Source organism: Cucurbita pepo, chromosome 3 (genome assembly GCF_057944985.1).
Source record: "Cucurbita pepo subsp. pepo isolate OVF chromosome 3, ASM5794498v1, whole genome shotgun sequence".
NCBI lineage: Eukaryota > Viridiplantae > Streptophyta > Magnoliopsida > Cucurbitales > Cucurbitaceae > Cucurbita > Cucurbita pepo.
The window spans coordinates 15,810,624-15,827,705 of NC_141800.1; the positions used below are offsets into that span (position 1 = coordinate 15,810,624).

At 36.9% G+C, this 17,082-nt stretch overlaps 1 protein-coding gene across 1 annotated transcript; it reads left to right on the forward strand.

Annotated features, from left to right (window-relative positions):
• The first annotated feature begins 251 nt into the window (after nucleotides 1–251).
• LOC111790339 (uncharacterized) lies at nucleotides 252–17,043 on the forward strand. Its single transcript, XM_087121997.1, has 25 exons — nucleotides 252–576; nucleotides 2,411–2,462; nucleotides 2,592–2,952; nucleotides 3,593–3,747; nucleotides 3,989–4,228; nucleotides 7,090–7,199; nucleotides 7,294–7,371; nucleotides 7,462–7,562; nucleotides 8,018–8,115; nucleotides 8,198–8,313; nucleotides 8,472–8,575; nucleotides 8,654–8,731; nucleotides 9,226–9,304; nucleotides 9,459–9,627; nucleotides 10,550–10,620; nucleotides 11,537–11,617; nucleotides 11,713–11,783; nucleotides 12,875–12,971; nucleotides 13,074–13,133; nucleotides 13,291–13,345; nucleotides 13,437–13,825; nucleotides 13,961–15,772; nucleotides 15,886–16,467; nucleotides 16,552–16,610; nucleotides 16,696–17,043. The coding sequence occupies exons 2-25, from the start codon at nucleotides 2,432–2,434 to the stop codon at nucleotides 16,889–16,891; spliced, it is 5,193 nt and encodes a 1,730-aa protein (XP_086978123.1). The 5' UTR covers nucleotides 252–576; nucleotides 2,411–2,431; the 3' UTR covers nucleotides 16,892–17,043.
• The last annotated feature ends 39 nt before the right edge of the window (nucleotides 17,044–17,082 follow it).

A 17,082-nucleotide genomic window follows, 5' to 3' on the forward strand; every position in this document is an offset into this window, starting at 1 on the left:
ACATTTATTTAATTCGATAAAATCAAATAAAGAAAAAGAAAATTACCTAAAAAAATATTAATTACGAGAAAACTATCAATAATTGTTATATAATCCGTTTTTTAATAAAATAGTAATGAAGTCCACAGGGTTCGAAACGGCGTCGTTCATATAAAAACATTAAACGACGTCGGATGGGGCGATGGACCGCCTCGAAGCGACTGAACGAAGTTGGCTATAAGGTTTGTTCTTTATTTTCTTCCCATTTCCTTTATATTCGTCTCGCTGTTTCTGTATTGCTCTCTTTTTCCTGTGGACTGAAAGGAAAAAGGAAGAAAAAAAAGAAAAGAAAATATAAGAAGAACCAACTCTCTACACAAATTCCCAATGAAAATTTCGGAGCTCCATGAATCTAAACCTATATTCTTCGTCCTTCGCCACGCTCTATAGGTTCCATTCTATCCCATTCGTTTCGAAATCTCATCACTGCAATTATTTTTTTGAGTTTCGTGATCCATATCCACCACTCTCAGAAGCTGAGATGCAGTTGTTCGCCGTAGAAGTTTTGTTGGGAATTTGCAGCTAACTCCATTGAAGGTACTTATTAAATGGCAGATTTTGTGTTCGTAAATGTTTCGGGGTAGGGCTTGTTCATTGTGTGGGCGTGTTTTGAATTTGGTATGATGAAATTGTGTATGTTTCTTGTTCTCTAGTTAAATTGTCCTGTGGAAGTTTCTATGAAACTGAATTAGAGTTTACGGAATGGAACAACAATGCATAATGGATTTTGATAGGTCAGGATTTCGTAGGTGCAGAAAATAATTTCTGAGTTTCTGGGACTAACCATCTTGATGGATTCTGTGACTCCTTCAGTTCAGTAGGTCTGGGTTTTCTTTTCTTCGATTGATTACTTTGGTATGCGATTCTTTTGGCTTAGCTTCATAATATAATTCACATTCACTTTGGATTTGGTGTTTCCTCGTACTCTTTGGTATTATGCTATAGCTGCATTATTACCAGTTCTCTCTCACTTTCTCACATCTCCCCATCGCCAACATGATTTTCTCTTCAAGAGCTTCGCTCTGCCTTTGATAATTTGGGAGAGAACTGGAGGACATGGCTCGTGAGGGACAATTTTTTCTCAACTTACTCCAGATGGATATGGCTCGAGAGTAATGCTTTCTTTGCCAGTTTTTTCATTGATTTCCTTGAGCGGGACACGGATTGAGAGGGGTTTTGCGGTGAAAGAGGAGGGCTTGGAGGAAGATGTTTCAGGACAAGGAATTCATCTGGGTTTGACCGTGATTATGAAAACCAAAGTAAGAAAATTACAGGCTAGAGAGAATGAGTTTATAAAGCAAGAGGAAGAGGCGTGAAGTTTGATTTTTTTTATAAAATAGATAGCATTTGGTTTTCTGTGGTTTTTACAATTCAATTTGTTCAAAATACTAAATACTCCTTGGTATATTGGTGGTGGTTTTAGTATTATAAGATGGTTGCCGAAGAAACACATTTACAGACACAAGATATGGATATGACACAACATTAATACGATGACACATCATTTTTTAAAAATTTAGGATGCGGACACGACAAGGACACATTTATTAAAATATATATCATTTTTATGCTGGAAGATAATTCAAAGTCGGTATGCTTAAAAATTAGTTTGATGTAGTTCACTATCGATCTTTAATTTTTTCATTTTTTCATATATGCGTCGATTCAGTATACTTAACAAATGTTCGTGCACGTCTAACAAATGTTGGACCTATTTTGACTTTGTACACTAATGTTTAACGCATCTACTGCACTAACAAGTGTTTATGCATGTTCAACAAGTGTCATAGTGTCTAAGTGTCCATAGACAAACTATAGTGTTTCTGCTTCTTAGGTGGTCACTATAGAGCTCCTCGAGTGGAAAATCAACCAGGGGGATGAAGAAATATTTTTCATTTCAAAGTCATGGGATCACCTTCTAGATGACTCTAGAGCTTCTTAGATGGTCACTATAATATTTGGGGTTTTGTTTGTTATTTGGGTGTTTGTTTCTCTTTTCACCCCTTTTGGAAGTTTGTATCTTTTAACACTATTTCTATTGTTTCATTTATCAATGAAAAGTTTGTTCTTGTTAAAGAAAAAACAGAAGGTTAAGCCAAATGAAGGATATACTGCCTTATTTTCCTTATAATATTTCTCTTGCTAATGTAACTCTTTAAAAAATGTGTTTCAGAGATTTTTTTATATTTTTTATTTTTAACTTTCGACAATATTCCTTTGGCTTTTTCATGTTCGTGTTTTCCTTTAGAATCTTTGGTTGGAACGCAACACTCACATTTTCATGGATAAACTGTGATGTCAATTATTTTATCGAATCCACGTCTTTTTTAGCTATCATTTGGAGCAAATTGTCTCCTTTTTGTAATTGCAGTTTATCTACTATCACAATTCAATGGAGGTATTTTTTGTGTCGATATTATCTGGTATGAACTTTTACGTCCTATTTCATCGTATCAATAAATGGTTACTGTTTCATATTAAAAATGTTGATTTGGCCAAGTATTTGATTTTTAAATGTATATTGATGAATGTTTGGTTTTTCCTACTTGTAGGTTCTATGACTAATATGGCTCTTCGGAAGTTTGTTTGTGGTGCTACACCTTCTATTAACTTGAAACATTCAAGTTTTCCCGCTAAGGTGCATGAGCAAGCTCAATTTGAAGAACCTGAGACTAACCAGACGTTGGAGCCTGATGTAGAAATTGACCCTAGAGAAGTTTATTTTCTTATTATGCACTTTCTTTCATCTGGGCCATGTCGTAGAACTTGTGGGCTGCTCTGGGATGAGCTTTTTGAAAATCAGCTTTTACCCCGACGATATCATGCTTGGTATTCAAGAAATGGGATGCATAGTGGGCATGAAAATGACGATGGCTTGTCATTTCCATTAAGTTACCAACACTTAGTGGAGAGGTATGCATCTCTTATTGTTAATCAATTAGCATTGCTTAAGTTTTTTAGGTACGGATCCTAACAGATCAAAACAATCAGTTTTGCATTACTTTAGCTTTGGTTGGAGCACAACAGTAAGTGTTTTTGGTATTAAAGCTTCTAATTCTGTTCAGCTATTTGGGTCCCATTTCCCTGTGTGGCTCTTCTAATTTGTTTTCTGAATGTTCTCAAGTTGAATCTTGTGTGGGTTTTCTACTCTGAAGTTTTGTTGTTCTTTCCGAAAGTGACTTCCTCATTTAAGAAATGAAAGTCTCTTCATGTGGGAGATGTAAGGTTTAGAACATTTTGTTGCTTTGTTATTGACCATTCACTCTCTCCCTCTGGAGGGGGGCTTTTGAAATTGATGTCTTAGGCTGTTTTTGTGTCCTTCTCTTGAAACTTTTCTTTTGGGGACGGTGATGGGAATTTTGGCCCTAAGATTACTAATAAAAATCCTATTACTTATTGAAAGAGAGAAGGGATAAAACACCGTGCATTTGGTACTTACTTCTTCCATAGTTCATTATTGAATTTGATTCAGTGCACGCAAAGGCATCTATCTTGTATTGTTACTTTTCGTATACATGGAATGATTTTTCTTATGTTGTTGTTACCCTTAAAGGTATCCACATGTCGATAAGAATCACCTGATAAAACTTTTGAAGCAATTGATGCTTAACAAGGCCCCTCCATCTAGGGGTATGAGTGGTGCAATTGCTCCAAATGCAGCGGACGTACCTACGTTATTGGGAACGGGCACATTTTCACTTCTGAGCTGTAAGTGATATTTGCTTGCACATTGTCCTTGTCAAACTGTTATTATGTTATGCTGTGTACAGGAATTATTGGATACCATTAGTGAAGTGTGTTTAGGTTATTATACCAACGATGCATTCTTATACTGTGTTTGGTCACTGTCCAATTAGTTACGTGGAAGTTTTAGACTTACTATTCTGTTTTTTGTTTTGTGGAGCTACTGCTGTCCATTTATTTTATATGGAAAATTCTTGATTCCCAGATGATAAACATGATGGAGTTGGCAAACCAAGTGGTCCCCCATCCCACATGCGTTGGCCTCATATGAAAGCTGATTCTGTTCGTGGATTAAGTTTGAGAGAAATTGGAGGTGGTTTCTCCCGACATCAACGTGCTCCTTCTGTGCGTGCAGCATGTTATGCAATTGCTAAGCCATCAACAATGGTGCAGAAAATGCAAAACATAAAGAGGCTACGAGGGCATCGTAATGCTGTTTATTGTGGTAACTTTTTATCATAAGGAAAATGAGCTACAGTTTAATTTCTTTGCTACTTGATTTTTCTCCTTAGTGTGAATGTCTGAGATAGCTTATTTACATCTCGTTTAATCTCATGAGAATTTGCCTCATTTGACCACATGCCATCAGGAATCTACAAAATATTCAATATTCAATATCCTGTATTGCTGGTTACTAAACTTGCACCAAGACCTCAGAAATGTTTGGTTTACAACTTTTCAGCTCTCTCTTTAATCATTAACCAAACACTGGTGACTAGTTGGAAGTTTGGTCGAAAGAGATATTCAACCTGAGAATCATGAAAATCAGGGGTGGAGAACCTAGGTGGTCTTCCATTAGAAGTTTCAACAATTTAATGGAGGACCTTTATGTGAGATCTCACATTGTTGGGGAGGAGAACGAAACACCCTTTATAAGGGTGGGGAAATCTTTCCCAAGCAGACGCGTTTTAAAAACCTTGAGAGCAAGCCCGAAAAGGAAAGCCCAAAGAGAACAATATCTGCTAGCGGTGGGCTTGAGCCGTTACAAATGGTATTAGAGCCAGACACTGGGTGATGTGCCAGCGAGGAGGTTGTTCCCTGAATGGGGGTTAGACGCGAGGCAGTGTGCCAATAAGGGGTGGATTTGGTGGGGGTCCCACATCGATTGGAGAAAGGAACGAGTGCCAGCGAGGACGTTGGGCCCTGAAGGGGGGTGGATTATGAGATCCCACATCGGTTGGGGAGAAGAACGAAACACCCTTTATAAGGGTGTGGAAACCTTTCCCTAGCAGACGCGTTTTAAAAACCTTGAGGGTAAACCCGAAAAGGAAAGCCCAAAGAGGACATTTGCTAGCGGTGGGCTTGGGCCGTTACACTTTCTCTCTTTGAGATTGGCAATCAGATGGGTGCTATTCCTGGTTAAAAGTGTAGAGCTATGAGACTGTTTAAGAACCACCTCACACCGTTTATCAAATCTGAGATTGATAACTTCTTCTGGAGCCATGGTTCTTTCAAGTGAAGTTACTAACATGTGGAGGAATGGGTAGCTTTACAATTCTCCCATAAATTAAAAAAAGTATCGTCAGAAGTAATAGAACTCACAAGCCTTTCAGGACCTAGCTGGAAAGTCTTCTTGACGAATACAACTAAAGACCTATATAAGGTAAAGAAGACAACAGCAAGCTAATTGTTGATGAAAAGGTTGAAACAAAAGCTCTAATGATATATTTGATATGCAGTAATGGAGAAGGAACTAGTTTTGATCGTGCTACGTTGGAGCCCTTTTCTTTAGTTTGTCTCCTTCTTGGGTTTTGTTTATTTATTTATTTCTATATTTGGCATGCATCTGTTTCTCTTTCTGGTGGCTTGAGGATCAGTGATCTTTTTCCAAACAAAAACTTGTCTTCCATGTTCAATGGAGTTGCTGTTTTGCCATGGGGAACATTTCCGTTCGGATAAAAGTTACTGTGGCCACCTAGTGATTAGTGTCCCGATGTTCATGGTGTTAAACTTTCAAAAAGCTATAGGAGGGGAGGACATCTGGATTATAGAAGTCCTCATTATTTATAAAATTCATTTGAAGTTGAAAAATGACCTCAATATCAAATTTTGGGAGGATACTTAGCTTGGAAGTACCTTATTGTCTCTCTCTTTTCCAGTAGTGTATCTTATTATGCTATTGTTGAAGTATTGATACAGGACTAAATTTACTATGACCCATCCACTTGAGTTTTTTGGGTTTAGTGATGACTTAAGATGGTATAAGAAGCAGGAGATCTTGTGTTCGAACCCTTATAAAATCATTTCCTTTATTGATTCACTTGTTAGGTTTTCTAAAAGCACAAAAAGAACCAAAAACATCCCATAGTTCAAAGAGAGGAGGACGAGTTATTCACCAAGTCCATGAGTGAGTGGGAGTGTAAAAGTTTTTTTTTGGAACAAGAGACAAAACATTTTATTGTACAAGAGGAGTGTAAAAGTATTGATATAGGACTCAATTTATCATAACCCATCAACTTAAGCTTTTTGGTTTTGTGGTGATTCAACAACTACCTCTGCAACTCTACTCTCTTTCAACACCATAGCCCAAATCTGAAAGAGTAAAAATTCAAGATTGACTCTCTCTATGCTACATTGAAGGTATCTCTATCTTGGATGCTAATAGGGAAATCCCCATGGAACTCCTGAAACTTACCAAGCATATAAGTGAAAGAGCTACCTGCAAGGTTAGTCACAACTCCATTCTTAGTTTGGAATGACTGATGGGATGGAAGCACAGCAACATTAACGGGACACTAATCACTAGGTGTCAAGTACCATCAAATCTAGAATCAAGTAACATCAAAAGCATGGAACTCCTATCTCGAGGCCCACTGGATTTTTAGCTTGAAAACCCTTTTGGTTTTGATTGTGGAGAAGAGACCGATCCAATGCCCACTCATGGAAGCACCAACCTGATCTTCATTCAAGATTGTCAAATCTGGAGGTGCAAGTCCCTGCGAAGTCTATCTTTGATCTGAGCTTGAGTAATATATCAGTTCCCTACAAAAAATTTTAACATTAAGGAAATTAGTTATAGGAGAGAATGACGCTAACATTGTGTATACAGTTTCTACTAATGAGGTTCTGAGCGTATAATTGAGGTGGTAATCAACTAACTTTCAATTGCTTCTTTCATTTGTTCTAAAAAAAAGTTTGGTTATTCATAAAGAAACGGCTCTCAGTTGCTTCCCCCCGCATATTATTTTATCTCCTCAGGGTCGATTAAAATACCCACAAATACCATCCCATCCACCTGAGCCAACCACTGGTTCATATTATTTCCTTGCTTAGGCAATGATTCATTTTTCATTTCACTTTTGACAGCAAGTTTTGATCGCATGGGAAGGTATGTTATAACTGGTTCAGATGATCGCCTTGTAAAGATTTGGTCAATGGAAACTGCATATTGCTTGGCAAGCTGCCGAGGACATGAGGTGTGATTTAATTTTTTGGAGTAGAATACTGGCAGATTTCAGAATTTCTTGAATAGAGTGTGCTTATATGTTGCTGTATTTTGTTCTTCAAAAGGGTGATATCACTGACCTTGCTGTAAGTTCTAACAATGCTGTGGTGGCGTCATCTTCAAATGATTTTGTTATTCGTGTTGTAAGTTCACTTTGCTGACAGATTCATTTCTGTTTACTTTTATATTGTGAAAACCAACCTTTACTTGTTTTCCCTTGTGGTTTATTACAGTGGCGTTTGCCTGATGGGCTGCCAATTTCAGTCTTACGAGGACATACTGGTGCTGTTACTGCAATTGCCTTTAGTCCCAGAGCTGCCTATCAGCTTCTTTCGTAAGGCTGATTCCTTTTCACCATTTAGCTTAGTCAATGAAGTTTTGTTTTTCCTTTTTATTGTTTTTTTTTACAAACAAGAAGCAGACTTTCTCTCCGGATGACACATGTAGGACCATTGTCCAATGACATAAGCATCAATTTTCAAATGTCATGGCTTTCATAACTTTAACACAAAAGATGTGGGGCTGCTGTCTGTCTTTTGAGAGACAGATGCATAAATTGATAGCCAATGCTTTCCTCTTGTGGTAGATTGTATCTACTCTGTGTTTCATATGGCAAGTAGTCCAAATTTTGTTTTGCTTGTACCGCTCAGGTTCCCTTATGAAGAACTTGTTAGATGCAATGTTGTATTTTATTTGTCTTAACACAATTTTTGCATATAACCACTAGAAAATGAAACATGTGTGCGTTTCGTATGAAATCACTCTGTAAGCTTTCTCTATTTCATGCAGATCGTCAGATGATGGAACGTGTAGGTTATGGGATGCTCGGAGCTCTTCTCAGAATGCTCCTCGTATTTATGTTCCAAGGCCTTTGGACTCTGTGACTGGTTGGCTGATTTTTTGTTATTATTGATATCATTGATATCTTGTTTGCCTAACACTTATTTTGCAATATTTTTTTCGCTGCAGCAAGAAATGGTGGCTCTTCTGCGAGTACTCTTCCTCAGAGTCATCAAATATTTTGCTGTGCATTTAATGCTTGTGGCACTATTTTTGTTACTGGTAGTTCTGACACTCTAGCAAGGGTAAGATTACTAGTTTTCTTCAAATAGTATCTTCACCCTCTTTAAGCCCTTGAATGATTTTCATGCGTAGCTTTTAAACTTTGAAGCAAGGATAAGTTCCTATAGGCAAAGCAGGTATGGTTTATTAACTAATCTTCATATGATCTTTTACCAAGCAGGTTTGGAGTGCCTGTAAAGGAAACAATGATAACCCAGACCAACCAAACCACGAGATTGATGTGTTAGCTGGCCATGAGAATGATGTCAATTATGTGCAATTCAGGTCAGATCCTCTTATTCTATAGGTTCTTATATATTATTAAAAGCTTCAAGCTAATCTACTCTTGCTATATTTCTGCAGTGGATGTGCCGTAGCATCAAGATTTACAACTACTGACATTGTGAAGGAAGACAATGTTCACAAGTTCAAAAACTCCTGGTGCGTGTTGTTACATCTGGTGGGAAAAATGTTTAGAGCTAGAGGATATAACTGTTTAGAGGACGCTATTGTCAATGACTGCTGATAGTTTCATCTGCTTTTTGCTTATTTTATTTTTCAACGCCTATTATATTTGATTTGAATTTTTTCCGTCCAAGTCTCTTTTCAAATTTTTTTGTAGTCCTATTTAAGGTTTTGGTACTTCCAAGTTTGCTCAGCATGCTTGGTCAAAAGTACTTCTCTGAGTTACATATGTAGGCCATAAAATATCTCATTATATATATTGTTTGCTTTTACATGAGCATTTTTCATTTCATTCTCATTCGGTGCATTATTGGGTCAAAACCACTCATTTCTTCACTTAATTGGTGGAGAGTCTATTGAGAGACCATTGGTATCCATATTCATGTCAAGTAAAGTAAAAGATGGATTGTGCATATTTCCTTTGTTATCGAGCATTTTTATTCTAAGTTAGTTCCTTTATGTGGTTCCAGGTTCACTTATGACAACATAGTTACTTGTTCTCGTGATGGCAGTGCAATTATTTGGGTTCCAAGGTCACGGAGGTCACATGTAAGTTTTTACGTTACTCCTTACTTTTATTGCTGTTTTCCTACTTAATGTGAGGGAAAGAGGTTCTTGTAACTTTCTATTATGGATCTACTAAAACATAGTTTTTATACCTCTCTGATATTTAATGTACATTGCTTTCAATTTTTTGTTTCAGGGGAAGGTAGGTCGCTGGACCCGTGCATACCATTTAAAAGTGCCTCCTCCACCCATGCCCCCACAACCTGCCCGAGGCGGCCCTCGTCAGAGGATTCTTCCTACCCCTCGTGGTGTAAATATGATAATTTGGAGCCTAGATAATCGTTTTGTCTTAGCAGCTATAATGGGTCAGCTTTTTCTCTACCTCATTATCAAAGATATAGATACTGTAGAATACCTTTTTGAAGTCTCTTTTGTTACCTGCTCGAAGCTTGAAAGAAAATATTGATTTTAAATATGACATATCCCTGGTTTCATTTGTCACTTTAAGTTTTAACATCGGCATGAGTAGAAAAAGATATCAGAAAGATATTTAATTCAAATATCAAAATTTATATTAAAAAAATCATTATTGTAATCTGTTTTTTTAATAAGAAACAATCATTAGGGTAATCTTTTAGTTATTCTTTATAATGCACTATAAAACATCTAAGCATGTGATCTTTGGGTGTATTTTCTCCTATGGTTTCTGTAATTTTCTCCAAGTACCCTCCATAGTTTTTTAGATCTCTCTCGCACACACACACGAAATGTACCTCCATAGTTTTCTAGATCTCTCTTGTGCACACACACAAAATGCATGTTCACACCATGGTTTTAAATTTCTCTCTACATGTCGATATGTTCATCTACATTTCCATCCATTTATATTATACCTTAGAGGCCGAATATTTTTTTTGAAGAAGAAATAATCATTTCATTGATCATATGAGAATACAAAAATAAGAGGAGTCCCTAAACCCTAAGAAATTACAATGAGAGGAGTCCGTAGATGTCGGCATTTAAAACTTTAATGTACATGCACATGCACGTATTTGTACAAATTTTGATGACTCTATCTTGTGGGAGAATAAACAATATTGCTGTCAGTGCAATCTCAGTTTTTTTAATCATCAATGATGGATTACTTCATTTTCATGGTTAATTTTTTTGTAGTAAGACTGCTGGACGTCTGTGTAAAAAATTCTTAGGAACTCAAACAGTTTAGTAAACTTTAGGAGCATAAGTTATAAATTTCTCAACCTAAGTAGTTTTTCCTATGTGGTACAGATTGTAGAATTTGTGTTTGGAATGCCTCTGATGGCAGCTTAGTGCACTCTTTGACGGGTCATACTGAATCTGTAAGTGGTTTATTTATTTGCAATTTTTTTTGTTTTACATGTTCACATGATATTTCTCCTTTAGAAAGTTTAGGACTGGCTTTTATGAAGTCCTATCTAGTCATAGTACCATAAAGATACTTCCTTATTTCATCCTTGCATTTTTGTCATTACAACATTCAAGTATTTTCTATTGTCTAGGGTTTTATGGAAATCGTTAACTGGTGGAACTAGTGTGGATGAAATTATTTAAAAAATTGTGAGAAAGAGGAGTTACATTTTAGCTGGAGCTAAACCAATCAAGGCTTCATTGTTTTAGTTACTCCAGTGTTGAAAAAAATGTTGATTTGGGTGATTTTGTTGCCACATGATTTGTTAGATATGATAAAGAAGAAGGATGAAACTAAAGATCAGAGCGTTTTGTTCTTTTGTGTGTGTGTGTGTGTGTGTGTAGGGTGGGGTTGCTTCGAGGGGTGTGAATTATTTGCAGAAAATTGTATGTCAAGAACAGTTCAGCATATTATGACTTAAGGATCATCAGTATACTTATGTTTCAGGCTCTCAGACTGACTTTCGTGTAATTTTTGTTTCAGGTTTGGACATGGACTTAAATTTATATTTTATGACTAATTTAATCAGAAGATATTTTGGTTAAGACTGGCCTGTATAACTAACCTTCAGAAGATTGGGACAAATAACGAGGACCTATCTTTCCCAAACTAAATAATGCAATACTTCACACTAATTATGTAGCAAATTGGATTGCTAATATATCCATCTCATGAAATGAAGAAAAGAAGAGTAAAGCCATACTAAAATAATATTAGCAGCTTCTATCTTTTGAAAATATGTCATTCATTGCTTAATGCATTATGAGGCCTAAGATATCCACTTTGTAGTTGTAAGTTCTGATAAGATTGCTTTATATCTCTGACAGACGTATGTACTCGATGTTCATCCTTTTAATCCAAGGATTGCTATGAGTGCTGGATACGATGGAAAAACAATAGTTTGGGATGTGAGTTTTTGGGTTCCTTTCAGTTTTTTGTTGAAGTTTCTATTTGTTACTTTTTCACCAGGACTTTCGTTTCATATGATGTTACTTGATTCTAGATTTGGGAAGGCACGCCAATTCGGATATATGAAATTTCTCATTTCAAACTGGTTGATGGGAAGTTTTCTTCGTAAGTTCATATTGCAAGTTGCCAAATTGATCCTCATATACTTGATTTATCTCTGTTTTAGTGTTTTCACATTTGCGAAAGCATTTTCTCTCGTGAAATGATATGGTTTGGTAGTTTTATGTACTTATGTTTGAGAGGTTAGAATGCATTCCTGGAAGAAATCTGCATACTGGCATGATGTGCATCTTGTTATTTTTCATCAATGTAGGTGATGTTTAATGTTTTTTCATAGTTGTATCAATGTGTGGGACAGTTGATAAACGGATGTGGAAATTATGATGTGGGTAAAAGCAGTATCTTTTCAATGCATGATTTGTTTTTTTTTTTTTTTTAAAGAGAAATTACGAAGTGTCCCCATAACCATTATTTTTTAAAACAATCTCTTACAAAGCTCTAATTTTTAAAAGTTTCATTATATTATTTTTCATAATACTATACTTTTTCGTGTACAAAATAATTATTTACATTTGTTTATTATGCATTTAAAGAAGGTTTAGTTTTTTTTTTTTTCTTTTCTTTTTCCGCTTTCTTTAATGGTGTTTCATGTTCTAAGCTTCAATGGCTATAGCACTTTAATGTGCTTCATACTTTTTTTTTTAAAAAAAAATTTTGGGGGAGAACTTTTGATCACTTAGGGGCCTGATTGAGTGGGTTGCTATGAAGGATTGGATTATTGGATACCCAAGGTACCATTGAGATTTGTGTTGTTTGGATGATTCCATGGTCTTTGCTTTGCAATCAGCTGTATGAAGTGTTTATTTCTTGATATTGAAGGTTGGAAATTTCAAGATGCTTTGGTGGATGTAATGAATCTAGAAGTTATGATTGAGTGGTGCAGGATGATGATATTTAAAAGGCTCGGCAATCTTAGTCAAGTATTGGGCTGTAGAAATTCAATATTTTCCTATGGCTATAATTGTCGTGTAATTGGTTCATCATAGTGATCATAATGTTATTGAGCTGATTGTGTATAAATGGATTAGTTCTGTTCTTCATATTGAGATGATTTCAATGCGAGGGATTACTTTTTTACCATGTATCCCTCATGCATGCTTATACTATAGTGTCTTAGTTTTGTCTCTGTTTTGTAGAGACGGGACATCAATTATACTTTCAGATGATGTTGGGCAGCTATATATATTAAGCACCGGGCAGGGAGAATCCCAACAGGATGCCAAGTATGATCAGGTACTTGAGTTCATTAATATTTTGTCGATCTCTGCTTTGCTTCCTTCATGATCATATGTTTTGCTAATGTTTCTAATACTGATTGTCTTGCCCTTACTGCAGTTCTTTCTTGGTGACTATCGCCCACTTATTCAGGATCCTTTCGGCAATGTAGTTGACCAAGTAAGAAAACTATGTATGATATGTTGTTATTAAACATGTAATGAAGTGATATCTGCTGGCCTGTGATAACCTGGTTCATCAAATTATAGTTTCTTTTCTTTTCTGTTGTTTTTTACTTCTATTTTATTTCTTATGATTGAGCCAATATTGGATTCAGGAAACCCAACTCAGTACTTACAGACGGAATTTGCAAGATCTCCTTTCTGACTCAGGTTTCCCTCTACTCCAACTGATGTTGGTATATGGTTTCAGCTTGTTATTAATTCATTTTGTGTTTGCTGCTTGTGTGATGAAAAATTGTAGGCATGATACCTTATCCAGAACCTTATCAGACTGCATATCAGCAAAGACGTTTAGGTGCTATGGGTCTTGAGTGGCGTCCCTCTTCTCTAAAACTTTCTACTGGGCCTGACTTCAATCTCGACCCAGATTACCAATTGCTGCCTTTGGCAGACTTGGACATGTTGATTGAACCATTGCCTGAGATTGTGGATGCAATGGATTGGGGACCAGAAAATGAAGTACAAAGCGATGATACTGATTCGGAATATAACGTCACCGAGGATTACTCTACTGGTGGGGAGCAAAGAAGCCTAAATTCGAACTGCTCAACGGATTCAGAATGCAGCTCCGATGACACAGGGATTGACGATGGTCTTCGAAGGTCAAAAAGGAAAAAACAGAAAGCATACGTGAGTATCGTTATCTTCTTCCCATGAATCCTTCTCTTCGCTTTAAATATATTAATTTCCATCAATTAAGTTCCATTTCCATTTTTAAATATTTTTCCTCTGAAATAGAACTCTTTCTTTCCACGTATATTTCAGATGGAGGTCATGACTTCTTCAGGAAGGCGTGTTAAAAGAAGAAATATGGATGAGTATGAAGGTGATACTGTTAGGAATTCCAGAAATCGGAAGTCAAAATCTGGCCATAGAGCATCCAAAAAGAAATCAGCATCTAAGTCATTAAGACCTCAAAGAGCGGCTGCACGTAATGCTCGCAACTGGATATCATCGTTTAAGGGAAAATGTACAGATGGAGAAGATGAATATGAGTCGGGAGGTGATTGCTCAGAAAGTGAATCTACATTAGAAGATTCAGACATTGAGAGTGATGAATATGAAAGGTCATTGCAAAACAGAAATAAACATTCAAAAGGGAAAGAAGTATTCCTTGATGAAGCTGAGTTGATTACAAAACCTCTCGACATTCCTGAATCTCGTGTAGATTCTGGAAACAGAAAGAAGTTGATCCTTAAATTCTCCCTTAAGAATCCAAATAAGGTTGATCCTCCTTCAAACACAACACTTACTTGCACCAACATGGCTGATGTGGCTAGCTCATCATCAAGATCACCAAAGGAAGTTATTGACACCAGTCAGAATCTTATGAGATCCGAGAGACAATTTGGAAATACTGATGGACATTCTGATCTGACTGAGGTCTACACAAATGGGAACATAAGATGGGGAGGGTCCAAGGTTCGATCGTCCAAACGCATAAGATTAGATGCATATGCATTATCTAGTCCATTTCGCAATGGCGATCATAATGAAAATGAGAATACTGTTCATGAATATTTAGAACGAGAAAATTATTTTGGTGCACCATCCCCCCATTCAAAGATACAGAATTATTGTGCAGATGAAACACATGCTGTATCCCTGACGAATTTGAAAGATGACGATGATAATGCTTCTGGGCACTCTCCTGAGATGGTCAATGGTGGTGAGCTTAAATGTGTTAGCAACAGCAAATCATGTGATGATCATGATGATTCAAATAATTTGAATTTCATGTTTTCTTCAGATGCAACCACATCAATACAATATGGGACTCCTGCTCCTGAGCAAACTGAAAATATTGCACCAATGTGTACAAAGATAAGGTTGAAGAGTAGTTCTTTGGATCCTGAACATTCTTTGAAGCACAAAATAGAATCCTTAGATGAAAACTCGAAGAATGATGAATACTATACAGTATCTGGAAGCCCACGGCGTCTGAATGGGCTGCAGGATACTATCATGAATGAAGCCTTTTCTGATCTTAGAAATGATTGCCCACAAGATATGGACACTGCGATGGATGAAAAACCAATATCAACCTTATGTAACTCATCAGAGTTGCAAGCAGTTGAGACAAACAAAATGTACACTGCTGTTTATAGAAGATCTAAGTCGAACAAAGGAAAGAGCAATATAGAAAGCAACGGTTGTGACTCGGGGGAACATGCATTGGGCAACATTGGTCTGTCTGCTGAAGCAAACAATCACAAAAGTATGCTTCGTAAGACACGATCTTTAAGGTTCAAGGACTCATATGATCCAAATAATGTGTGTGATGATCTAAAATCAGATGAAGATCAAGAACTTGAACAGAAATCAAGACGTTCTGGAAATTTTCCTGCAAACAGATCCCATATACCAAGTGAAGAGTGGGGATCAAGCTCAAGGATGACAGTTGGATCCAGATCCACTCGAAACAGAAGGGGTAGTCTTACTCAAGACCTAAATCCTGTAGATAGAAGAAAGTCGGTTCAATATGCCAGAAAAGGATCATGGTTAATGATGCCTGCGCATGAGGGTGGCTCGAGATATATTCCCCAACTTGGAGATGAAGTTGCATATCTGAGACAGGTAACTACATCATGGATGGTTTCCTGCAGCCTGATTCTTAAACTCATTTTAATATTTAGTGCTAATTATGGTTTTCATTGATTATTAATGAAATGTGAATACTTTACTGACAGGGTCATCAGGAATACATAGATCACTGTTGTGCAAATTACTGTCACACAAAAGACATGGGACCTTGGACCGCAACCCGAGGAACCATACGAGCTGTTGAGTTCTGTAAGGTTGTGGAGCTTGTTTATTCAACTTCTGCAGGTTCCGGAGATAGTTGCTGTAAAATGCTACTCAAGTTCATAGATCCTGTTTCCTCTGTATACCTCCAATCTTTCAAGTTAACCCTACCCGAGTTGACTAGTTTCCCTGACTTCTTAGTCGAAAGGACTCGGTTTGAAGCAGCAATGCAGAGGAATTGGACATTCAGGGACAAGTGCAAAGTGTGGTGGAAAAATGATGTTGGAGTAGATGGTAGTTGGTGGGATGGTCGGATTGTCTCTGTGCAGCCAAAATCTTCAGAGTTTCCAGAAAGTCCTTGGGAAAGGTACACAATTAAGTATAGGAGTGATCCTGCAGAACCACATTTACATAGTCCTTGGGAGCTTTATGATATTGTTACGCAGTGGGAACAGCCTCGAATAGATGACGAAAACAAAGCAAAGTTGTCGACTGCCTTCGACCAATTAATGTCGGCCCCTATGCAGGTAGTCTGGTTGTTCAAGGTTTATTATGTTTTCTGATTATATACATATGATGATCTTGTTCTGATTTTGTCCTTAAAATGTCAGGGCCGTTATGGGATTCAAGATCTGATGCTTCTCTCACGGAAGACACAATTCAAGAACAGGTAGGTTAATAAATAATCCATTTTGCTATAAACTTCATGGGGATTCAAGATATGAGTGTAATTTTTGCCTCTTGTACATTTATAGGTTTCCTGTACCATTGTGCCTTGAGATAATCCAGGAAAGATTACAGAACGATTACTACCGAAACTTGGAAGCTTTGAAGCACGACTTCATGGTAATGCTATCGAATTACGAGTCGTTCGTGGCTAAGAACGAAGACATGTCGAAGAAAATTAGACGCTTGTCAGACTGGTTTAATCGCAACATATCGCCTTTATAGATTCTTGTAAAATACCTCTTAGCATTCTAAGAATTTTGGTAGAAATTGTTGGGCAATGTTAGGTTGAAGAAGAAAAGAAGCCCACTTGGGTTATTTGTCCTGTATGTAGATAATTCTTTTTCCCCATTTGATTAAACATCGCCTTTCATTTATGTTCTTAGAGAATCTCTCTATGGAAGATTGAGGTCTAG